Source organism: Canis lupus, chromosome 2, assembly GCF_011100685.1.
Source record: "Canis lupus familiaris isolate Mischka breed German Shepherd chromosome 2, alternate assembly UU_Cfam_GSD_1.0, whole genome shotgun sequence".
NCBI classification, from domain to species: Eukaryota; Metazoa; Chordata; class Mammalia; order Carnivora; family Canidae; genus Canis; species Canis lupus.
In genome coordinates, this window is record NC_049223.1 from 4,120,253 (window position 1) to 4,147,562 (window position 27,310).

General features: G+C 37.2%; 1 protein-coding gene across 8 annotated transcripts in view; it reads right to left on the reverse strand.

The window, feature by feature from the left end:
• CCDC7 (coiled-coil domain containing 7) overlaps positions 1-27,310 on the reverse strand; it is a 383,402-nt gene that overhangs the window by 89,714 nt on the left and 266,378 nt on the right. For all 8 annotated transcript variants that reach the window (XM_038529717.1, XM_038529714.1, XM_038529715.1 and 5 more), the window contains one exon: positions 6,990-7,094. In XM_038529717.1, the coding sequence (XP_038385645.1) occupies positions 6,990-7,094 (105 nt within the window). Of the gene's footprint in view, positions 1-6,989; positions 7,095-27,310 lie in introns of those variants that run through there.

The following is a 27,310-nucleotide window of genomic DNA, read 5'->3' on the forward strand; positions in this document are numbered from 1 at the left end:
TGGTGCAGCCACTCTGGAAAACTGTGTGGAGGTTCCTCAAACAGTTAAAAATAGACCTGCCCTACGACCTAGCAATTGCACTGTTGGGGATTTATCCCAAAGATACAAATGTAATGAAACGCCAGGACACCGGCACCCCGATGTTTATAGCAGCAATGGCCACGATAGCCAAACTGTGGAAGGAGCCTCGGTGTCCAACGAAAGATGAGTGGATAAAGAAGATGTGGTTTATGTATACAATGGAATATTACTCAGCTATTAGAAATGACAAATACCCACCATTTGCTTCAACGTGGATGGAACTGGAGGGTATTATGCTGAGTGAAGTAAGTCAGTCAGAGAAGGACAAACATTATATGTTCTCATTCATTTGGGGAATATAAATAATAGTGAAAGGGAATATAAGGGAAGGGAGAAGAAATGTGTGGGAAATATCAGAAAGGGAGACAGAACGTAAAGACTGCTAACTCTGGGAAACGAACTAGGGGTGGTAGAAGGGGAGGAGGGCGGGGGGTGGGAGTGAATGGATGACGGGCACTGGGGGTTATTCTGTATGTTAGTAAATTGAACACCAATAAAAAATAAGTTAAAAAAAAAAAACCATACCTATTCTACTAAAGCTGTCCCAAAAGATAGAAAGGGACGGAATACTTCCAAACTCATTTTATGAGGCTAGCATCACCTTAATCCCAAAACCAGACAAAGACCCCACCAAAAAGAAGAATTATAGACCAATATCCCTGATGAACACAGATGCAAAAATTCTCAACAAGATACAAGCCAATAGGATCCAACAATACATTAAGAAGATTATTCACCATGACCAAGTGGGATTTATCCCCGGGATGCAAGGCTGGTTCAACACTCGTAAAACAATCACATGATAGATCATATCAACAAGAGAAAAAACAAGAACCATATGATCCCCTCAAGAGATGCAGAGAAAGCATTTGACAAAATACAGCATCCATTCCTGATCAAACCTCTTCAGAGTGTAAGGATAGAGGGAACATTCCTCAGCATCTTAAAAGCCATCTATGAAAAGCCCACAGGAAATATCATTCTCAATGGGGAAACACTGGGAGCCTTTCTCTTAAGATCAGGAACACAATAGGGATGTCCACTCTCACCACTACTATTTAACATAGTACTAGAAGTCCTAGCCTCAGCAATCAGACAACAAAAAGAAATAAAAGGCATTCAAATTGGCAAAGAAGTCAAACTCTCCCTCTTCACAGATGACATGATACTTTACGTCAAAAACCCAAAAAATTCCACCCCAAGATTGCTAGAGCTCTACAGTGATTCAGCAGCGTGGCAGGATACAAAACCAATGCCCAGAAGTCAGTGGCATTTCTATACACTAACAATGAGACTGAGGAAAGAGAAATTAAGGAGTCAATTCCATTTACAATTGCACCCAAAAGCATAAGATACCTAGGAATAAACCTAACCAAAGAGGTAAAGGATCTTTACCCTAAAAACTAGATAACACTTCTGAAAGAAATTAAGGAAGACACAAAAAGAAGGAAAAATATTCCATGCTCATGGATTGGAACACATCCAATGCAATCCTTATCAAAATACCATGGACTTTTTTCAGAGAGTTGGAACAAATGATTTTAAGATTTGTGTGGAATCAGAAAAGACTCCAAATAGTCAGGGGAATACTGAAAAAGAAAACCAGAGCCGGGGGCATCACAATGCTGGATTTCAAGTTGTACTACAAAGCTGTGATCATCAAGACCTGGCACAAAAACAGACACATATATCAATGGAACAGAATAGAGAACCCAGAAATGGGCCCTCAACTCTGTGGTCAATTAATATTCGACAAAGCAGGAAAGACTATCCACTGGAAAAAGGATAGTCTCTTCAATAAATGGTGCTGGGAAAATTGGACTGCTATGTGCAGAAGAATGAGACTATACCATTCTCTTACACCATACACAAAGATAAACTCAAAATGGATGAAAGATCTAAATGTGAGACAAGATGCCTTCAAAATCCTAGAGGAGGACACAGGCAACACCCGTTTTGAATTTGGCCACAGTAACTCCATGCAAAATACATCCATAAAGGTAAGAGAAACAAAAGCAAAAATGAACTATTGGGACTTGATGAAGATAAAAAGCCTATTCACAGCAAAAGAGACAGTCAACAAAACTAAAAGACAACCTACAGAATGGGAGTAGATATTTGCAAATGACCTATCAGGTAAAGGGCTAGTATCCATGATCTATAAAGAACTTAGTAAACTCAACAACAAAGAAACAAACAATTCAATCATGAAATGGGCAAATGACATGAACAGAAATTTCACAGAGGAAGACACAGACATGGCCAACAAGAACATGAGAAAATGCTCTGCATCACTGGCCATCACGGAAATACAAATCAAAACCACAATTAGATACCACCTCACACCAGTGAGAATGGGGAAAACTAATAAAACAGGAAATAACAAATATTGGAGAGGATGTGGAGAAAGGAGAACCCTCTTGCACAGCTGGTGGGAATGTGAACTGCTACAGCCACTCTGGAAAACTCTGTGGAGGTTCCTCAAAGAGTTAAAAATAGATCTGCCCTATGACCCAGCAATTGCACTGCTGGGGATTTACCGCAAAGATATAGATGCAGTGAAACGGCAGGACACCTGCACCCCGATGTTTCTAGCAGCAATGGCCACAATAGCCAAACTGTGGAAGGAGCCTCAGTGCCCATCGAAAGATGAATGGATAAGGAAGATGTGGTCTATGTATACAATGGAATATTACTCAGCCATCAGAAACTTTGAATATGCAGCATTTGCTTCAGCGTGGATGGAACTGGAGGGTATTATGCTGAGTGAAGTAAGGCAATCGGAGAAGGACAAACATTATATGGTCTCATTCATTTGGGGAATATAAAATAGTGAAAGGGAATAAAGGGGAAAGGAGAGAAAATGAGTGGGAATTATCAGTGAGGGTGACAAAATATGAGAGACTCCTAACTCTGGGAAATGAACAAGGAGTAGTGAAGAGAATGTGGGTGGAGGGATGGGGTGACTGGGTGATGGGCACTGAGGGGGGCACTTGATGGGATGAGCACTGGGTGTTATGCTATATGTTGGCAAATGAACTCCATTAAGAAAATATACAAAAAAAATTTTACCTGCAAAATCATATTGTATACCTAAAACTAATGTAACACCGTGTGTCGACTATACTAAAATATAAAATAAAATAAAATAAAATAAAATAAAATAGGTGTCGTCTTCTTAAGATTTGTCCCTCTATGGCTTCTGAATACTGAGAATGTCTGGTTGTCTAAGCTAATTGGGGAGCCAGGAGCCTGGCTGACAGACATAAAACTTGATTTCTAGGTATGTGGTCCAGGCCCTTTGCTTTTTAGGGAGTTCCTTCCAAGTTGCAAATCTTATTCCAGGGTTGGGACTTACTGCATTGATTTTGTCTTAAGTTTTCCTAATCATTTCAATGTGGGTATTTTCTTGGTTGTCTGATGTATGGGAGTCACTCAATTAATTTTTGGATTTTTCTCAGAGGGATCTGGTCTGTGTTTATCTGTATATCTATTGCGTCTTTGGGAGAAGGAACACCAGGAGCCTCCTATTCTGCCATCCTATTTTCAATCTATAAGTGTTTTCATATTTAATGTAGGTTTCTTTTTTTAAAAGAGATTTTATTTATTTATTCATGAGAGACACAGAGAGAGACAGAGACAGAGACACAGGCAGACGGAGAAGCAGGCCCCATGCAGGGAGCCCGATGTGGGACTCAATCCCGGGACCCCGAGATCATGCCCTGAGCCAAAGGCAGGCCCTCAACCACTGAGCCACCCAGGGCTCCCTAATGTGGGTTTCTTGTAAACAACACATAGTTGAGTTCCTTTTTAAAATAAATTGTGACATCTATCTTTTGATTGGTATATTTAGTCCACATCATTTCAAGTAATTATTTTTATACCTGAATTAAGATCTACCAATTTGTTACTTCTTTCTATGCAAGCCCTCCTTCTCTCTCTCTCTCTCTCTCTCTCTCTCTCTCTCTCTTTTCTCTTTTCTCTTGCCAATGCTGTAAACATGACTTTTTTTTTTCCCTGATATTCACCCTAAGTACCTGATAGGGCTCCTGGAGGAAAATTTCATACAAGTGTGGAATGTTATATAAGGTTTTGTCCTAGAATATTTTATCAATCCAGTTCATGTTCAGATTCCAGCAATTATTCAATGATACTTTACGTTTTCCTACTCGTTGCTAGATCCGGTTTTGGTTGTTGTTCTCAGTAAGATGTAATTCTCACTATTCATCTATCTGTATAGCTTGGGAGTCACTGTTTGCCCTATGACTTCAGTTCTCTGATGAAGCTAAGGATTGTTGGATTTCAGTTTTTTCAGCTTTTTCTTGTTTTGAGTATAGGAGTGAGACTTCCAAGTTCTTTCTATGTTAGACTGGAAAGTAGAAGTCTTACATATCTTTGAAAAACAATTCTTCCTAGATAGTGCATTTGTTTTGATACTAATATAAATTCCATAACACTAAAAATGTTGATTTTTAAATTTTGTATTCTTAGTACATACACATAAAATTGTGTTTTGTATAGTTTTATATTCAGTAATCTTAATAAATCAAGTTGATAACTCTAAGATTTTTTTGTAGACTGCAGATTCTTTTAGATTGCAGTAACTGCACTATCATATTGTCTGCAACTGAGAGTTTCATTTCTCCCTTTGAATTTTTAACACTTTTCTTTTCTTCTTAATTTATTATAACAGCTAGGATAACCAGGACAATAATGAGTAGAAATAGTTATATATATATACCTATATATAACTATATAATATTTATATATATATCTCATGCCAAATATTGAAGGAAAATAATTTACTGTTCGGTTGTTGAAAAAAGTCTTTTGTATTAAAAAATTTATTAAATTTTTTATTTATTCATGGGAGACACACAGAGAGAGGCAGAGATACAGGCAGAGGGAGAAGCAGGCTTCTGGTAGGGAGCCCAATACATGACTCAGTCCCAGGACCTGGGATCCTGACCTGAGCCAAAGGCAGATGCTCAACTGCTGAGCCACTCAGGTATCCCTCTTTTGTAATTTTTAAAGATATAAATTCTAAATAAAGAAATTTTAGTTCATTTATTTATTGAGATTATGATTTTTATTTAATTAATGAAGTAAAGTGCTACAGTGTTTTTATTCCTGTAAAATTGGTATTAATATTCCCCCTTTCCATTCTGATTTTAGTAATTTGAGTCATTTTTTTTCATCAGTCTAAGTTTTTATCAATTTCATTGATCTAACGAATCCTTTGTGGACAGAATATATTTGGATAATGTTCTTGATCCATTCTGCCAATGTCTGCCTTTTGTTTGGAGAATTGAATCCACTTGTATTTAATTACTCATAAGGAAGAATTTATTGCTGTCATTTTTGACTTGGCTTTTTGTTCCTCATTTCCTCTGATCCTGACCTCTATCATGTTCAGTTGATTTTTTTAAGAGTCTATATGTTTTATTTCCTTTTGTTTATATTCTGTAGATATTTTCTTTTTAGTTACCAAGGGGATTATGTATAATTTCTTAAAATTATAACAATCAATCACCAAACTTAACTCCAGCCATATCCAATAACTACTCCTATACAGCTCCATCCCCTTCTTTTTTTACATTAATGTCATAAACTATTTTTATATATTATATGTTCAATGACATAGATTTGGCTATCTTTGTGTATTTTTTCTTTACAATGCTATATAAAATAAGAAGCGGAGGTACAAACCAAAATTTCAGTAATACTGGCTTTTATATTTGGCATGTACTTTACTAGAAATGCTTATTTCTTCATATAGCTTAAAGTTATTATTATCCTATCATTTCAACCTAAAAGATTCCCTTTAGTGTTTCCTGTAGGGTGGATCTAGTAGCAATGCCTTGAGCTCCAGGAGATTTCCTATTCTTTGTAGTTTGATTTTGTGTTGGAGCACTCCTTCACACTTTCACCCAATTTTCTTACTATTTTGAAGATTTTTTTTCTTAATTGGCATTCTCTTATTTACTGTAAGCCTTTGTTTATTTCCCGTTGTTCTGACAAAGTTGGATTTGACAGTTTCTGGGGTTTTTTAAAATACTTTTTCTCTCTTTTTTAAAAAAATATTTATTTATTTATTTACTTATGATAGACATAGAGAGAGAGAGAGAGTCAGAGACACAGGAGGAGGGGGAAGCAGGCTCCATGCAGGAGCCTGATGTGGGACTCGATCCCAGGTCTCCAGGATCACACCCTGGGCTGCAGGCAGCACTAAACCGCTGTGCCACTGGGGCTGCCCTAAAATGCTTTTTCTAAGATCAAGAACTTGGGGCCTCCTAGTCTATTTTGTTGATGTCTGCCTTATTGTGGTTGTTTGAAAACTGTCTCAGAACACTCAGTTTATATTTTATTGCAAAGTACTTAATCGACTGGCCACACTGGCTTTATACATGTTCTAACTTATTTACACATGTTCTGACATATTTTTCTCACTGTGAGAAACTTCCCAACTTTGTGATAAGTAGATAAAAAAGCAGCCATATTTCCTATCTGAAATCTCCATTTTTAATACATCTTGTTATTCCTATCTTGTGAAAGCTCCATTTTAATATATCTTGTTATTAGAAAAGATGATGTCAGAAATGAAAATTATGTTTTAGAATATATAACATCTAGTTTGCTGTGAACATTCACAATGTAGGGAGAATCTTATATATATTTTTGTTTCATAAACGGGAAAATAAATCTATTAAGCATTAACTAATGAATGCTTGCTTGGTGGATTAATGAGCACATAACAAATTCACCTAAAGATAAATATTGATTGATTAGAATAAAATTAAAGTTGAAAAAGTTTGCCCTATGTTTGAATTTATTTTACAACTATAGATTTGAAATATGTTAACTCTTAAACTGTTTTTCTTGCCCAAACATCATAAATCTCTACTTACCTCTAACTTTATTTAAATCTAATTGATATATTAGATCATTAAGTGATGGATTTATTGCTAGAAGATCTCCTGTATCTTGAAGTTCTGAGGCTGCCTCATTTTTAACTGGAATAATAACAGATTGCCAAATTAGTTGACTTAAAACTAAACTTTTATTTATGGTAAAATTATAGCACATAAAATTAACTTGAAATATTTTACTGGATAGTTATTTAGCCTTATTTTTTAAAAGTTTAAGATTCCAGTTAGTTAATATACAGTATAATATTATTTTCAGGTGCACAATTTAGTGATTCAACACTTACATACAGCACCTGGTGCTCATCACAGGTATACTCCTTAGTCTTATTTACTTCACAATTTAACATACATTACCCAATTAAATATAAATATGCCTAATAATTTTTAAAAGCTGATTAAATATGCCAGATATTATACTAAGTACTTTTCAAATATTACCTTTTTTAATCCTCACAACATTTCTAGGAAGTAAGTATTTTATTTCCACTTAACAAATAAGGGAAGTAGAGCTGAGAGAGATTATGAATATTTTAGAAGTTCACATGGCTATTAGCTGCAAAAGCTTGAAATTAATTTTCTTCCTTTCAAATCCAAAATCTATTCTCCAACTAGTAGACTCAAATGTCTACCAGGGCTGAACATGTCATGTGAGTGAAATGGAACTGGTGATGTTTGGAGTGGCATGAATAATGAAGTGAAATGTAAAGTATATTTTTATTAAAAATAAAAAGGCTGTCACTCTTACTGTCTGTTACAAATGCAGGTCTGGTGTTCCCGAGTCATCTAAATTCTCAAGACAAAAAAAAAAAAAATTCTCAAGACAATCCAGAAATGAAGATATTTGCAAGGAATTCCAAGATTTTAAAGTATTTTCAAAGAATTTAAGAGTTTTAAACATGCAAAAAAAAAAAAAGAGTTTTAAACATGTTTGTAGGACAAAAGAAATCATCAGCTATTATCGCAAGATATCTACCGAATTTTAGAAAGGATTAATTTTAACACATGGATAGGATTTAAGAGTCAATTGCTAGGTTATATTCCTCTATAAAACATGATTATTTATCAACCAACATATCTATCATCTAGCAACAGGAAAATAAGATCTAAAATCTTGAGGAAATCAGCACTTTCAGAAAAAAATACCAATAAGCAAAATATGTCAGGAAAAGAGTGGAAAGAATAATTAAAAATCACAAAGTAATCTTCTCAAAAGTGTGAGGCCCACATATTTTAATGCATGGAATTCCTTATAATTTTTAAGTAATTAAATTCAATTCCATAGCACATTAAAAGGGAATTTTTATTTCTTTTACAAAGTCAAAATAGTTATCACAAAGATATTGACATTGTTATAGACATAATTGGCATAACCAACAATAAAAAACTGCACATAAATATAATGCAATGAAATATGTCATATATGTAACAATAGATAATAGCTTTATTAAAAATAAAAGAAACAAGTAAAATCAAATTTAATAATATTTGGTAATATTTAAAAAACACATCCAAAATATTATTTCAATATGTAATAAAAATATAATTGATGCGATATTTTTGAATATAAAATTTTCATATTTTTCATGTTTGATATTTCACAGCTGAAAACTTACCTAATCTGGGGAAGGAAACAGACATTCAGATCCAGGAAGCACAAAGAACTCCCATCAAAATCAATAAAAGCAGGCCAATACCAACACATGTTATAATTAAACTGGCAAAATATAGTGAAAAAGAAAAAAAAATCTTAAAAGCAGTGAGATGAAAGAAATCCTTAACTTACAAGGGAAGACCCACTAGGCTAGCTGCAGATTTCTGAACAAAAACTTGGCAAGCCAGAAGGCAGTGACATGATATATTCAACATGCTAAAGGGGAAAAATCCACAACCAAGAATATTCTATTCGGTAAGGCTATTGTTCTGAATAGGAGAGAGTAAGGTTTCCCAGACAAAAACTAAAGAGGTTCATGACCATTAAATCATCCCTCAAGAAATACTAAAGGGTTCTCTGAGTGGAAAGAATTGTCCAGGAGTGACAAGAACAAGAAGGGATCAGAGAAAATCTCCAGAAACAATGATAAAACAAGTAATAAAATAGCAATAAATACATATGTATCAGTAATCACTTTGATTATAAATAGACTAAATATTGCAATCAAAAGACATAGGGCATCAGAATGGATTAAAAAACAAGACTCTCCTATATGCTGCCTTCAAGAGACTAATTTTTAACCTAAAAACAACTGCAAATTGAGAGAGGGGATGAAGAAATATCTATCATGCAAATAGATGTCCAAAGAAAGCCAGAGTAGCCATACTTATATTGGACAAACTAGACATTAAAACAAAGACTGTACAGAGAGACAAAGAAGGACACTATACAATATAAAGAGGACAATGCAAGAAGAAGATCCAATAATTGCAAATTTGTATGCACCAAAAATGAGAACACCCCAGTATATAAAACAATTAATAATAAACATAAAGGAAATCATTGGTAATAATACAATAATAGTAGGAAACTTTAACACCAATTTACATCAATAGACAGATCATCTAAACAGAAAACCAACAAGGAAACAATGACTTTGCATGAAACACTGGACCAGGTGGATCTAACAGATATATTCAGAATATTTCATCCTAAAACAGTAGAATACTCATTCTTTTCAACTGCCCATGGAGCATTCTCCATAATATATTAGGTCACAAAACAGGCTTGAACAAATACAAAAACTTTGAAATGATATCATGCACATTTTTTGAACACAAAACTATAAAACTGGAAGTCAACCACAGGAAAAAAAATCTGGAAAAATCCCAAATAGATGGAGATTAAACAACATGCTACTACATAATGAATGGATCAACCAGGAAATATAAAAGGAAATAAAAACTACATGGTCCTTTCCCCCAGTAATATTCTTTCTTGCTTTGATGAAGATCAATTGACCATATAGTTCTGGAATAATTTTTAGGTTTTCTGTTCTGTTTATTTACCTATTTGATTTTGTGTCAGTACCACACTGTTGTGATCACTACCGCCTTGTAATATAACTTGAAGTCCAGAATTGTGATCCTCCAGCTTTGCTTTGCTTTTTCAAGATGGCTTTGGCTATTCAGAGTCTTTTATAGTGCCAAGCAAATTTTAGGATTGTTTGTTCTAGCTCTGTGAAAAATTCTGATGGTATTTTATTAGGGATTGCATTAAACTTATAGCTTGCTTTGGGTAGCATAGACATTTTAACAATATTTGTTCTAATCCATGAGCATGGAATATTTTTCCATTTCTTTGTGTCATCTTCAATTTCTTTCATAAGTGTCCTATAGTTTTTCAGAGTGCAGATATTTTACCTCTTTGGTTACGTTTATTCCTAGGTATCTTATGGTTTTGAGTGCAGTTGTAAATGGGATCAATTCCCTGATGCTTCATTATTGGTGGATAGAAATGGAGCAGGTTAAGTGTGTGATTCTTGATTTTGGCTCAGGTCATGATCTCAAGGTCATGAGATCAAGCCCTGTGTCAGGCTTCACACTCACTGGGGAGTCAAATTGAGATACTGTCTCTCTCCCCTACCCTCTACCCTGCTTGCTTGCAATCTCTCTTGGGCTCTCTCTCTCTAAAACAAATAAATAAATACATTTTGAAAAAGAAACGCAACAGAATTCTGTGCATTGATTTTGTATCTTGTGTCTTTACTGAATTTGTTTATCAGTTCTAGTAATTTTTTTGTCTTTTGAGTCTTCTATATAATCATATAATCTGCAAATAATAAAAATATGATTCTCCTTTGCCAATTTTTTTTGCCTCAAAAAGTGACATTTATTCAAAGAAAAAAAAAAGAAAAAAATGACAATATGTCCATCCCTTGGCTCCTTCCCTCCCCCCTCCTTTGCCAATTTGATGTGTTTCTTTCAACAAACTATGTTGGGTGTTTCCCTCTATTTTTTTTCCTTCCTCTATATTCATCTGTTTTTGTTTCTCAAATCACTATATTGTACACTTGAAATTAATATTGGACTTTTAAAAATATTTTTTATTGAAGTTCAATTTGCCAACATATAGTATAACACCCAGTGATCATCCCATCAAATGCCCCCCTCAGTGCCTGTCACCCAGTCACCCCATCCCCCTGCCCACCTCCCCTTCCACTACTCCTTGTTTGTTTCCCAGAATTAGGAGCCTCTCATGTTTTGTCACTCTCTAATTTTTCCCACTCATTTTCTCTCCTTTCCCCTATAGTCCCTTTGACTATTTTTTATATTCCCCGAATGAGTGAAACCATATAATGATTGTCCTTCTCCAATTGACTTACTTAACTCAGCATAATATTGGACTTTAAGTTAACTAAGTGGAATTTGAATAAAAACTTTAAAAATTCCAGTTATAATTGCATCAAAAAGAATAAAATTCCTAGGAATAAACTTAGCCAAGCAGGTGAAAGACCTGTACTACAAGAACCAAAAAGCATTGATAAAAATAACTGAAGATAACACAAAGTAATGATATTCCACACTCATAAGTGAGGAGAACCAATATTCTTAAAATGTCCACACTACATAAAGCAATCTATAGATTTAATGCAATCCCTATCAAAATATGAACAGCATTTCACAGAACTAGGACATATTATCCTAAAATTTGTATGGAACTACAAAGGACCCAGAATATTAAAGCAATCTTGAAAAATAAAAACAAACTGGATGTGTCGTAATTCCACATCTCAACAGTACATATCTGTAGTAATCAGAACAGACTGGCACAAAGATGGACACATAGATCACTAGAACAAAGAGTACAGAAATAAACCCAGACTTTTTTTAAATAATAAATTTATTTTTTATTGGTGTTCAATTTGACAACATACAGAATAACACCCAGTGCTCATCCCGTCAAGTGCCCGTCAGTGCCCGTCACCCAGTCACCCCCATACCCCCCTCCTCCCCTTCCACCACCTCTAGTTCGATTCCCAAGTTAGGAGTCTTTAGGTTCTGTCTCATTCTCTGACATTTCCTACCCATTTCTTCTCCCTTCCCTTCTATTACCTTTCACTATTATTTATATTCCCCAAATGAATGAGACCATATAATGTTTGTCCTTCTCCGATTGACTTATTTCACTCAGCATAATACCCTCCAGTTCCATCCATGTTGAAGCAAATGGTGGGTATTTGTCATTTCTAATGGCTGAGGAATATTCCATTGTACACATAAACCACATCTTCTTTATCCATTCATCTTTCGTTGGACACCGAGGCTCCTTCCACAGTTTGGCTATTGTGGACATTGCTGCTATAAACATTGGGGTGCAGGTGTCCCAGCGTTTCATTGCATCTGTATCTTTGGGGTAAATCCCCAACAGTGCAATTGCTGGGTCGTAGGGCAGGTCTATTTTTAACTCTTTGAGGAACCTCCACACAGTTTTCCAGAGTGACTGCACCAGTTCACATTCCCACCAAAAGTGCAAGAGGGTTCCCTTTTCTCCGCATCCTCTCCAACATTTGTGGTTTCCTGCCTTGTTAGTTTTCCCCATTCTCACTGGTGTGAGGTGGTATCTCATTGTGGTTTTGATTTGTATTTCCCTGATGGCAAGTGATGCAGAGCATTTTCTCATGTGCGTGTTGGCCATGTCTATGTCTTCCTCTGTGAGATTTCTCTTCATGTCTTTTGCCCATTTCACAATTGGATTGTTTGTTTCTTTAGTGTTGAGTTTAAGAAGTTCTTTATAGATCTTGGAAACTAGCCCTTTATCTGATAGGTCATTTGCAAATATCTTCTCCCATTCTGTAGGTTGTCTTTTAGTTTTGTTGACTGTATCCTTTGCTGTGCAAAAGCTTCTTATCTTGATGAAGTCCCAAAAGTTCATTTTTGCTTTTGTTTCTTTTGCCTTTGTGTATGTATCTTGCAAGAAGTTACTGTGGTCGAGTTCAAAAAGGGTGTTCCCTGTGTTCTCCTCTAGGATTTTGATGGAATCTTGTCTCACATTTAGTTCTTTCATCCATTTTGAGTTTATCTTTGTGTGTGGTGCAAGAGAGTGGTCTAGTTTCATTCTTCTGCATGTGGATGTCCAATTTTCCCAGCACCATTTATTGAAGAGACTGTCTTTCTTCCAGTGGATAGTCTTTCTGCCTTTATCGAATATTAGTTGACCATAAAGTCCAGGGTCCACTTCTGGGTTCTCTATTCTGTTCCATTCATCTGTTTTTGTGCCAGTACCACACTGTCTTGATGACCACAGCTTTGTAGTACAACCTGAAATCTGGCATGTGATGCCGCCAGATATGGTTTTCTTTTTTAAAATTCCCCCGGCTATTCGGGGTCTTTTCTGATTCCACACAAATCTTAAAATAATTTTTTCTAACTCTCTCAAGAAAGTCCATGGTATTTTGATAGGGATTGCATTAAACGTGTAAATAGCCCTGGGTAACATTGACATTTTCACAATATTAATTCTGCCAATCCATGAGCATGGAATATTTTTCCATCTCTTTGTGTCTTCCTCAATTTCTTTCAGAAGTGTTCTATAGTTTTTAGGGTATAGATCCTTTACCTCTTTGGTTAGGTTTATTCCTAGGTATCTTATGCTTTTGGGTGCAATTGTAAATGGGATTGATGCCTTAATTTCTCTTTCTTCAGTCTCATTGTTAGTGTATAGAAATTCCACTGACTTCTGGGCATTGATTTTGTATCCTGCCACGCTACCAAATTGCTGTATGAGTTCTAGCAATCTTGGGGTGGAGGCTTTGGGGTTTTCTATGTAGAGTATCATGTTATCGGCGAAGAGGGAGAGTTTGACTTCTTCTTTGCCATTTTGAATGCCTTTAATGTCTTTTTGTTGTCTGATTGCTGAGGCTAGGACTTCCAGTACTATGTTGAATAGCAGTGGTGAGAGTGGACATCCCTGTCTTGTTCCTGATCTTAGGGGAAAGGCTCCCAGTGCTTCCCCATTGAGAATGATATTTGCTGTGGGCTTTTCGTAGATGGCTTTTAAGATGTTGAGGAATGTTCCCTCTATCCCTACACTCTGAAGAGTTTTGATCAGGAATGGATGCTGTATTTTGTCAAATGCTTTCTCTGCATCTAATGAGAGGATCATATGGTTCTTGGTTTCTCTCTTGCTGATATGATGAATCACACTGATTGTTTTATGAGTTTGAACCAGCCTTGTGTCCCAGGGATAAATCCTACTGGGTCATGGTGAATAATTTTCTTAAGGTACTGTTGGATCCTATTGGCTAGTATCTTGTTGAGAATTTTTGCATCCGTGTTCATCAGGGATATTGGTCTGTAATTCTCCTCTTTGGTGGGGTCTTTGTCTGGTTTTGGAATTAAGGTGATGCTGGCCTCATAGAACGAATTTGGAAGTACTCCATCTCTCTCTCTTTCCAAACAGCTTTAGTAGAATAGGTATAGTTTCTTCTTTAAACGTTTGATAGAATTCCCCAGGGAAGCCTGCTGGCCCTGGACTCTTGTATCTTGGGAGGGTTTTGATGACTGCTTCAATTTCCTCCCTGGTTATTGGCCTGTTCAGGTTTTCTATTTCTTCCTGTTCCAGTTTTGGTAGTTTGTGGCTTTCCAGCAAAGTGTCCATTTCTTCTAGACTGCCTAATATATTGGCGTATACCTGTTCATAACATGTTTTTAAAATCGTTTGTATTTCCTTGGTGTTGGTAGTGATCTTTCTTTTCTCATTCATGATTTTATTAATTTGAGTCTTCTCTCTCTTCTTTTTAATAAGGCTGGCTAATGGTTTATCTATCTTATTAATTCTTTCAAAGAACCAACTCCTGGTTCTGTTGATCTGTTCCACAGTTCTTCTGGTCTCGATTTCGTTGAGTTCTGCTCGAATCTTTATTAACTCCCTTCTTCTCTTGGGTGTAGGATCTATCTGCTGTTTTTTCTCTAGCTCCTTTATGTGTAAGGTTAGCTTTTGTATTTGAGTTCTTTCCAGTTTTTTGAATGGATGCTTGTATTGCGATGTATTTCCCCCTTAGGACTGCTTTTGCTGCATCAAAGATTTTGAACGGTTGTATCTTCATTCTCATTAGTTTCCATGAATCTTTTTAATTCTTCCTTAATTTCCTGGTTGACCCTTTCATCTTTTAGCAGGATGGTCCTTAACCTCCACGTGTTTGAGGTCCTTCCAAACTTCTCGTTGTGATTTAGTTCTAATTTCAAGGCATTATGGTCTGAGAATATGCAGGGGACGATCCCAATCTTTTGGTATGGGTTCATACCCGATTTGTGACCCAGTATGTGGTCTATTTGGAGAAAGTTCCATGTGCACTTGAGAAGAATGTGTATTCAGTTGAATTTGGATGTAAAGTTCTGTAGATATCTATGAAATCCATATGGTCCAGCTGGTCCAGCTTCATTTAAAGCTCTCGTTTCTTTGGAGATGTTGTGTTTAGATACCTATCGAGTGTAGAAAGCGCTAGATTGAAGTCACCAAGTGTAAGTGTATTATTATCTAAGTATTTCTTCACTTTGGTTATTAATTGGTTTAAATATTTGGCAGCTCCCACATTCGGGGCATATATATTGAGGATTGTTAAGTCCTCTTGTTCGATAGATACTTTAAGTATGATATAGTGTCCCTCTTCATCTCTCACTATAGTCCTCGGGGTAAATTTTAGTCTATCTGATATAAGGATGGCTACCCCTGCTTTCTTTTGAGGACCATTTGAATGGTAAATGATTCTCCAACCTTTTATTTTCAGGTTGTTGGTGTCCTTCTGTCTAAAATGAGTCTGTTGTAGACAGAAAATAGATGGGTCCTGCTTTTTTATCCAGTCTGACACCCTGCGGCTTTTGATGGGGTCATTAAGCCCATTCACGTTCAGAGTTACTATTGACAGATATGAGTTTAGTGTCATCATGCTATCTGTTCAGTCCTTGTTTTTGTGGATTGTTCCACTGGACTTCTTCTTAAGGGGGAATTTTAAGAGTCCCCCTTAAAATTTCTTGCAGAGCTGGTTTGGAGGTCACATATTCTTTCAGTTTCTGCCTGTCTTGGAAGCTCTTTACATCTCCTTCCATTCTGAATGAGAGCCTTGCTGGATAAAGTATTCTTGGTTGCATGTTTTTCTCTTTTAGGACCCTGAATGTATCCTGCCAGCCGTTTCTGGCCTGCCTGGTCTCTGTGACAGGAGAGGTCTGCTGTTACCCTAATACTCCTCCCCATAAAAGTCATGGATTTCTTGACTCTTGCTGCTTTAAGGATCTTCTCTTTATCTTTGGAATTTGCAAGCTTCACTACAAATGTCGAGGTGTTGAACGGTTTTTATTGATTTGGGGGGGGGGGGATCTCTCTATTTCCTGGATCTGAATGCCTGTTTCCCTTCCCAGATTAGGAAAGTTTTCAGCTAGGTTTTGTTCAAATATATATTCTGGACCTCTGTCCCTTTTGGCATCCTCGGGAACCCCAATTAAACGTAGGTTTTTCTTCCTCAGACTGTCATTTATCCCTTAATCTATTCTCATGGTCTTTTAATTGTCTCTTTTTTCCTCAGTTTCCCTCTTTGCCATCAACTTGTCTTCTATGTCACTCACTCGTTCTTCCACCTCGTTAACTCTCCTCGTTAGGAATTCTAGTTTGGATTGCATCTCATTCAATTGATTTTTAATTTCTGCCTGATTAGCTCTAAATTCTGCAGTCATGAAGTCTCTTGAGTCCTTTATGCTTTTTTCTAGAGCCACCAGTACCTTTATAGTAGTGCTTCTGAAATGGCTTTCTGGCATTGAATTGTAATCCAGATGTTGTAACTCTGTGGGAGAGAGGACTGTTTCTGAGTCTTTCTTTTGAGGTGAGGTTTTCCTTCTAGTCATTTTGCTCAGTGCAGAGTGGCCAAAAACAAGTTGTATTGGGAAAAGGAGAAAAAGAGAGGAGAGAAAGAAGGAAAGAAAAGAGAAAAAGAAAAAGGGAAGAAAGAAAGAGAAAAAGAGATAGAAAAAGAAAGAAATGGAAAAAAGGGGTGGGGGAAGAAAACAGAAATCAAAAAGCACAAAAATAAAAAAAAAAGAAAAGAAAAAGAAAGAAACACGGGGGAGTATCTTCTGATTCTGTATACTTTAAGTCCCTTGACTTCCCCTGGAACTTGTCCGTCTACGTGGTCTTCTGGGGGAGGGGCCTGCTGTGCTGATTTTCAGGTGTTAGCACTTGGGGGAGCTGCTCAGCCCCCTGCCTGGTGCAGGGCTCAGTGGGGGTTGTTTACCCCGTGAGGCCCCTGGAGGAACAACCGCAGGGGCGGGGCCAGCTCTGCAGCCCTGGAGTCAGCCCCCGCAGTAGCTCCAGAGCTCTCCGTCTGCAGGGCCTGGAGGCTCCGGGCCGGGCCGCTGATCTGCTCAGCTGGGGCAGGAGCGTCCTTGCTGTCCTGGGCCCTCCTGGCCTCTGCCTGTCCCGGGGGAGGCCGGATCCTGGGCTGTGTCCCGGCGCCCTGTGCTCTGGGGCCTGCGCTGTTGGATTCACGCTCCCGCCCCGCAGCCCCCTCCGCGGAGCCGCCCCCGAGCCCCCCCGAGCTGCTCCCGCCCCGCAGCCCCCTCCGCGGAGCCGCTCCCGAGCCCCCCGAGCTGCTCCCGCCCCGCAGCCCCCTCCGCGGAGCCGCCCCCGAGCCCCCTGAGCTGCTCCCGCCCCGCAGCCCCCTCCGCGGAGCCGCCCCCGAGCCCCCCGAGCTGCTCCCGCCCCGCAGCCCCCTCCGCGGAGCCGCCCCCGAGCCCCTCCGAGCTGCTCCGGGTCCCGCCTGCGCGCTGCAGCCCTTAGGGAGCTCGGCGCACTCTCCCGGGGCGCAGGTGTCTGTTAGTGTCCCTGGGAGCCCGAGGGCATCCCCGCCCTCCTGGGTCCTGCTCCAACTCCCTGCGAGCGCCTTTGCGCCCGGGAAGGTCGGTGCAGCTCCTGCTTATCCGGGACGGGGCTCTCCTGTCCTGGGGACACTCGCCCCGGCCTCAGCCCGGCTCCTCGCGGGCCCCTCCCCCTCGGAGGCCTTTTGTTTCTTTATTTCTTTTTCCCCGTCTTCCTACCTTGATAGAAGCGTGAACTCTTCTCACTGTAGCATTCCAGCTGTTCTCTCTTTAAATCTCAGGCCGAATTTGTATATTTTCAGGATGATTTGAAGGTTATCTAGGTAATTTGGTGGGGACAGGTGATTTGGGGACCCTAGTCTTCCACCTCCCATACAAAGCATTTTTTTTTTAGCATTTTTAAATTTAATGCAATTCCTATCTAAATACCAGTGGCATTTTCACAGAACAAGAACAAATAATGCTAAAATTTGTATGGAAACCTCAAAAGACCAGGAATTACCAAAGCAATTTTGAAAAAGATAAAAACTGGAGGTATCCCAGATTTCAAAATACACTACAAATCTAGTAATCACAACAGTACGGTACTGCACAAAAATAGACACATTGATCATTGGAACAGAATAAAGAGTCCACATTTTTGTGGTCAGTTAATCTACAATAAAGTATGTAAGAATATTCAGTGGGAAAAAGGTAGTATCTCTCAACAAATGTTGAGAAAACTGGACAGCTTTCTCACATCACACACACAAAAAAGTTCAAAATGGATTAATGGCCCAAATGTTGAGACTTGAAACCATAAAATTCCTCGAAGAAAATAGAGGCAGTAATTTCTTTGAAATTATACTCAGGTATAGAAATATTTTTCTAGAAAAGCAAAATTAAACTGTTGGGACACACCAGAATAAAAGGATTTTGTACATCAACGAAAACAAAGAGGCATCCTATTAAATGGGAGAAGATATTTGCAAATGATGTGTCTAAGAAGGAATTAATATCCAATGTATATAAAGAATTTATACAACACAACACCAAAAGAAATCCCCAAATAATCCAGTTTTAAAATGACAGAGGAAATTAATAGACATTTTATCAAAGAAGACATGAATATGGCTAACAGACATATGATTAGTTGCTCATCATAACTAATAATCAGGGACATGCAAATCAAAACCACAATGAAGTATCACCTCACACCTGTCAAAATGGCTAAAATCAAAAATACAAGAAATAATAAGTATTGGCAAGGATGAGGAGAGAAAGGAACTTTCATTTGCTGTTGGAGGGAATACAAACTGGTGCAACCATTGTGGAAAATAGTCTGAGATACTTTAAAAAATTAAAAATAGTAGTACCTTATGATCCAGTAATTCCACTACTTGATATTTACCCAAAAAAATGAAAACACTAATTCCAGGAGACATATGCACCTGTATGTTTATTGCAGCATTATTTACAATAGCCATGAAATCAAAGCAACTGGGATGTCCACTGATAGATGAATGGATAAAGAAGTGATATAGATAGATAGATATAGATATATACACAATGCAGTATTATTCAGCCATAAAAAAGAATGAAATTTTTCCATTTACAACTATGTGAATGTATCTAGAGAGTATAATGGTAAGTCAAAGAAGTCAGTCAGAGAAAGACCATATGATTTCACTCATATGCAGAATTTAAGAAACAAAGAAAAACAGAGACAAACAAAAACCTAGGCTCTTGGTGATTGCCAGAGGGGAAGTACGTGGGTAGGTGAGTGAAATAGTCAAAGGGGATTAAGAGTACCCATATTGTGATGAGCACTGAGTAATGCATAGAATTGTTGAATCACTGAAGCTAATAAAACACCATGTTAATTATACTTTAGTAAGAGGGATTAATTTATATTTTATTTCAATGTTTGTTTCTTCATGGAAATAATCTATAATATAAATCAGTCTTTTGAACAGGGGAAATATAAATCTCACATTTTATTTTTTCCATTTGTCTTAATACCATTTGGTAAACAATTTTTTTATATGACCAGTTTTCTTTTAATGTATCATATGTTTTTTTTTTAAGATTTTATTTATTTATTCATGAGAGAGAGAGGGGGGGGGGGCAGAGACACAGGCAGAGGGAGAAGCAGGCTCCATGCAGGGAGCCCGATGTGGGACTGGATCCTGGGTGTCCAGGATCACGCCCTGGGCCAAAGGCAGCACTAAACCGCTGAGCCACCCCGGCTGCCCTTATATGGTATTTTTTTACTAATTTCTAGAATTTCTAGTCTGCTCCATTGATCTGAGTGTTAATTAGTCATTATTGAAACTTTTTAATGTGTAATTATATCGGGAATCCCTGGGTGGCTCAGAGAATCCCTGGGTGGCTCAGCAGTTGATAATAACAAGTGTAGTAGTACCCCCTTACCCATGGAGGGTATGTACCAAGGCCCCCAGTGGATGTCTGAAATTGCAGTACCAAACCTTATATATACCATGTGTTTTCCTACATATATATATATATATATATATATACCTATGATAAAGTTTAATTTATAAATTAGGCACAGAAGAGATTAACAACAATAAATTTTTTTTTTTTTTAACAACAATAAATTATAAGAACATAGGACAATTATAACCACATATTATAATAAAAGTTAAGTAAATGTGAATGCTCTCTCAAATACCATACTGTACTCACCCTTCTTTTTGTGATGAAATGATAAAATACTAAGTGATGAGATGAAGTGAGGTGAATGACTTAGGCACTATAATTAGTGTTAGGCAACTACTGACCTTCTGATTAAATTTCAGAAGAATGATCACCTGCTTCCAGATCATGGTTACCAGACTAGGGTAACTTAAACCATGGAAAGTAAAGCTCCAAATAAGGGGAAACTACTGTGGATCAACTGTAAGAAATTCTGATAGCAACAGAGAAATGATAGCAAGAGAAAGGAAGAGCAAAAGAAGGATTTGCATGAGAAATTGAGGAAACAGTTTCATTAGTTCAAAGTTGAATACAATCAGATACTTCCAAGGTTTTCTCTAGTTCTCTTTGGGTCATAGCAAGATAAAGAGGTAGATTATCTAGGTTTGAAGTCCATCTTTAATTATGATATTTAGGCAAGTTACACCATGTCTCACTGTTCTCATTTCTTAAGTGGTGATAATAATAATACTTCCCTCATAGAGCCTCTGCATGCATAACTTATTGTTTGATAGTAAAGTGTTTAATATGTAACAAATGTTTGATATTATTATTATTGTTTTTGTTTTAAAAGTCTGCATATAAAAATCATAATTGGTTAGTTTGGTATATATTTGTAACTATATTCCAAATTAATTTTTCTGAATATGAATACTTACTTATGTGACTTAAAGTTATTTTTAATATTGTATATACTAAGCACTTCCACTTGGACAATCATGTGTTTCTCAATTTGAGGATGATCTTTTGAGTTAGAGTCTACTGGCAAAAGATTTTTTTTTTTTCTGGCAAAAGATTTTTATCTGACATCTGAGGCACCTACCTTCTCATCTACAAAATAGATGCTTGAAATACATTAAAGAGAAGCCTCCATCTATGTACATTTAATCTAAAAGCATTCTGAAATACAATGACGTATTTATTTCCTCATTTCATTAAATTGGTGATTCTCCATATTAAATTGCAAAGCTAAGTAACCATTAGTTAAATCTTTGTAATTTGTAAGAAATTTAGCATGTATGAATAAATTATTGAAGTAAATACAAGTAGTCACCCCTTTCTTTCACCTAACTAGAAAAATTCAGGAATAAAATATATACTTACATACATATGTATATAAATGTATTTTATATATATGTACAAATATATTTATAATAACAAACATAGGAGGTTAGGAACAGGGGCCTGAGACCAAGATAGGTAAAAAGGTGTTAACTCTCTGGGGAAATATAGATATTGCAATACTTCAGAATCATAGAAATACAAATATTTAATGCCATTGATACATATTTTGAAATACTTAGAGGTTTTTTAAGTCATTATATATTCCTACTGTTAATACTGACAACCAATACAACTTCACAATTTCTATCTTTTGCCAATTTCTGTATTAGACTGCTTGTTCCTTTTATATATTTTATGTATTAACCTTTTGATATTGTATTATAGTCACAAGACAGTAGTAAAGAGAAATCCTTTTTTAAAAGATTTTATTTATTCATTAGAGACACAGAGAAAGGCAGAGACATAGGCAGAAGGAGAAGCAGGCTCCCTGTGGGGAGCCTGATGTGGGACGTGAGATCTCGACCTGAGCCAAAGACAGATCCTCAACCACTGAGCCACCTAGGTGCCCCAAGAAATCCTTTTTTTGGGAAGAACTTGGAGCAGTACATCCTGGGCCTCCTATATGTAGAACTAGAGATTGTCTAAGATTTAAATATACATTGATTTGGGGTTAGAAGCTAATAGATTTGGCCAGGTGGTCAGGAACTTGGGAAAACAGAGATTGAAAAAAATGACAAGAATCTTGGGGACATGTATGTCTATGACTCCCTAGAATAGGATGTGAGTGCATAAAGATGTAATTTATTCTTAAAATGTACACAAGAAGGTATTTATTAAAGGGTAATCTCTCAACTACATGCCCTGTCCTATGAATGTCAGTTAGCCTTACTCCTCTGCTACACTGGGGCTTATTTCACGGACCTAGAGTACCAAGAAGCCATGGTAGCAATGATGAAACATCTGCAGAGACTTAATAATACAGAGTTTTCCTCACTAAGAATTCTGGATTCTGACACTGCTGAGTGCTTAACTTGTCAAGAGCATAGGACAAAACTGAGCTTTTCAATATAACATCATTTTCCAGAAGGAACAGGAAACCACCCAGTGGTAAATGGGTTACACTAAACTTTCTACCACAGACAGGGCAGTGATTTGCCCTCAGTGGATTAGATATATATTTGAGGTACAAATTCACTTTTCCTGCCTATAGAATTTCTTCCAGTATCATTATCTATTAATTTGAAGAATATCTTTTCCACTTCTATAGTATTGTATACAACATCATCTCCAACAAGAGACATGTTTTGTGGAAAATGATGTTTAATAATGGGTTTTACCTATGAAAATTATTGGTATCAGTAGAAGCTCCACTACTCAGAAGCAGTAACTTTTATGAAAGTGTAAAATGGCTGGGTGAATTCTGAAACACTGCAGTGCTGATATACAGAATACAATGTATGACTTAGACCAGATGCCAATATACAGCCCTATTTACTCCATAGCCTAACCTTATATCCCTAACAACTAATAACTCACTTAAATAATTTTCACATTATTTCCCAATGACCTTCGTTAAGTGGATTACAGAGGTCCTTGTGCCCAGTGGAAGAAATGTCCTACTAAAGAAATAGTCACGCATCCAATAAACTACTAGCTGTGATTGCCCTCTTGATATTTGGGACCCCTATGCCACTAAATCAATAGACAGACAAAGAGATTACTGATTGGTCACAGGATTGATACCAATAATCAACAGGGAATTGAGTTTGTCTTAATTAGTGAAGGCAAAAAAAACTATATTCAGAACCCAAGGGATTCACTGAGTCACTGCATAACACTCCCTTGCACAAAAGTCATGATAATGGAAAAATGCAGCAACCTAATAAAAAAAATATCAAGTTATCAATTATTAGAAGATAATAATTGGGCTACCTCTAGATATATCCTATTTAGGAGATGGTGGCAAAGATGAGAATATGGAAGTGTGATGTGCAAAAACAGCTATGGTAACTAACTGCCTTCATAACTAGTTATAGAAGTGGCAACTGTAGCAGCAAAGTTTATGTTCATTAATTGTTTTTATCACACTACTCCCCTTCTTCTCTTCTGCCACTTTATATGAAGAATACTGGTGGTGAACAATGCTTTAGGTTACATATGGGAGTGAGACCATATTGATACTATTCTGTAATTATGTGGATTCTATTTTTTCTTTCTCTAAGATTTTATTTAAATTCCACTTAGTTAATATGCAATGTAATATTACTTTCAGGTATAGAATTCAGTGATTCATTATTTACAAAAAAAACACCCAGTGCTCATCACAATAAGTGCCCTCCTTAATACCCATCACTCATTTAACCCATCTTCCTGCTCACTTCTCTTCCATTTGTTATCTATACTTAAGAGTCTGTTTCCTGGTTTGGCTCTCTCTTTTTCCCCTCTTTCATTTGTTTCTTAAATTCCAGATGACTGAAATCAAATGGATTTTAATAGACCCTAATGTTCCTTAAGTTAAATACATAAATTCATCACATGGATGAAGAATAAAATGAAGATTTTGAGGGGGAAAAGATGGGCAATTTTCTCTAGTTATCTATAAGTCCTCAAAAGCCAACACACATGGAATTCATCAATTAGTCCCTTGCACTTTGGTTTCCAGTTGAGTTCAGCCAATAAAATCATTGGCTGACAATACAGTTCAGATCATAGTGATAATCGCTATTTATAGAAAGAGATCAGAGAAAGAAAGGACAATGAGTCCAAGGGGGATATTAAAATGGTAAATCAGTTAGGTCGAACCATAAGAACTTGCCATTGTTGCAGGTAAGAAATGGTCAAATATTGGCAATTGCATATAGTTGTTCTAAAATAAAGGGAAATAGTAAAACTACTGCCAAAAATTCTAAATAGTGATTGCCACAAGAGGATATGGAATTATGAAAGATATACTGAAGATTTTATGTGAAGCAGTACTCTATTTCTTGATCTCCATAGAGGTTGCCCTAGTTTTTAAAAATGTAATTGTTAAAATTTATACACAAGTCTTATGAAATACCCTGTGTTATATTTCACAACAAAAGCAATTTAGAAATGAGTTAAAGATATTTTCAGTATTAGTTGCTCTAGAATATTTTGTTCTGGCATCTCTTTCAATGCTTCCTTCAACTTCTGAACTACAAGAGATATTTGTAATTCACTTAAAAAACTATACATTTAAAAACCTATATATTGAAACTACACAGCAGCATTTCCTCTCAGTATTATAATGTGATGAGCACATGGCCACAGTACAGTAACAATGAATTATTATAGACTATATGGTTAAAGTACAGACATATAGACAGTACTTTTTCTGAGTATATGTGTGAAAATCTTGTTTCATAAATAAACCTAGTTAATAAACACATTTGAACTTACTATTCAATTTTATTATGGTATATATATTTTAGGGAAAAGTTTAAATTCTTTAAAAAATAGTTGAAAAAATAGCAAGAGGAAAAAATTATCAATCCAAAAGAATGCAAGAAAGAAATCTACAAAATATGGGGTAAATTGAAATTTAAAAAAGGAAACTTTCAATTTCTGCTTTGGGATAAGGAGACTGGAAATTGTTACTCCATTTATAAAGTAAAAATCTAAAAAAATGGAAAAATCAGTGCTTTTTAGGTCCTTCATAGAAGTAAAGTCACAGGTAACCTGCTGTCTCCAAAACTGGAGAGACAGAGAGGCACATACAGAGAATCAGAGCTTAACAGAAGGAAATTTTATGAGTAGAAACTTCTGTGGGACCTAGTACTGGGGCAAGAAAATTGAACTGCATTTGATAAATTGGTGGAAGCTTAGTGTGGATAGCTATGAGAGATAAAAACAAACAAACAAACAAACACCTCCAGGAGAGTGCTCAGTCATAGTGGATCTCCCATACTTCTGTGAGTTTTGCTTCAGGGAGCTCTACCAGGTTCTCACAATGAATACTGGAGAAAATCCACTCTGGTTTTCAAAAAAAGGATAAGAGAAGTAACCATTTTGAAATACCAGAGCACCCTGCTCTTCTTTAAAAGACCTTCCCTCAGGAAAAACTATCTTACCAGAGCCAAATCTGCTGGAGTTTTATTAGAATCTAACCACCTTGGATGATGGGAAATACCCAACTCCAATCTCTCTGGTCTTCCACCTAAGAGGATGAAAATACCCAACTCCAGGCCACTCTAGAAATTCTAGTGCCACGGAAGTGGGGGCAACTGAGGAGAACTGGTGGAGTTGATAGTACAGGGACATAGGCTCACAAATAGAATGAGATGTAATAATAAGACCATCAAACACTCTCTCTTCTTGCATGCCTTTATCATTAAAGATCTATTTACTGGAGCTCCTTTCCCCAGTATATCATGTTTAACTTACAACAAAAATTCTAAGGCACAGTAAAAGATAAAAATTATAGTTTAAAGAGACAAAAGCATCAGAATGATGCTCAGAGATGGCAGGGATATTGGAATTATCAGAATATTATTAATATACAAAGGACTCTAATAGAAAAAGTAGACAACATGCAAGAAAAGATGGGCAATGTAAGCACAGAGGTGGAAATTCTAAGAACAAATAAAAAATAAATGCTAGAAAGAAATTAATGTTAAAGTAGATAGCAGAATAAGAGGTTACAGACCTTTTCCATGCACAGAAACAATGATTTGACAATCATCCACACATAAAAATACCTTCATATGAATTCTGAAATCTAGATGAGAGATAATAGCACTTGGATAGAGCACAAAAATAAGAAAAGACACACTAAAGAGGGGAGGCCAGACAGTTTCACTTAACTCATTTCACCCTTTCCCCAAGCCTATGCAGTACTATGTCAAGAGAGATTTCCTTGTATTTAAGAGCTCTCCTGGAAGGAAAGAAAATGAAATGAGTGTCTGACTTCACTACTACCCCTGGTACCAGGCCTACTAAAGTGAGACCTGGTACCAGGTTGGCCCCTGAGGATCCAGGCTCTGGGTCCACCTCCAAAGATCCCAGTGCCAGGCCCACTTTAGCAGATTCAAGCTCTAGGTCTGCCTGCAGACCTGGACTCCAGGCTAATCCATGTGGTCCCTGGTACCAAGCTGGTCTCCATAGACACAACCTTTAGGCCTGTACTGTTGATCCAGTCTCAAAGTCTACACTATTGGAAGCTGGTATCAGGCTGGTGTCCACAGACCCAGACTCTGGACCTGTTCCCATGGGCCAAGGTATCGGATTCCAGGTCCACCCCTGTGACTCAGGTGAAAAGTCAAGTGCAGTGGACCCTGGTGCCAAACCAGCCTCTAGGGACTGTTTGCAGATCTACCCCACTACCAAGACAGTCACAGCAGACCCACATGCCATACTACCTCCAATGGATCCAGGCTCCAGAACTTCCTCTGCAGACCCAAACACTAGACAGATTCATAGACCCAGGCTCCAGTGGGCCTGGTGCCAATTTGACTCCTGAAGATGCATGCTGCACTACAGTCCCACTTTTTCATACCAACAACTTCATGCTAACCCCACAGACACCAGCTTTAGATATGACCTATAGACTCTGGTGCCAGGTCTGCCTTTGTAAATCCAGACTTCAGGCCCACCCTGAGGATCTGGGTTGTAGGATGGTCTCCATGTAACCAGATTCCAGGCTAGTATGTGTAGACCTATGTTCCAGGTCCATCGCTATAGACCCCAGATTCTATGCTAGCTATCATGGAACTAGGTTCCAG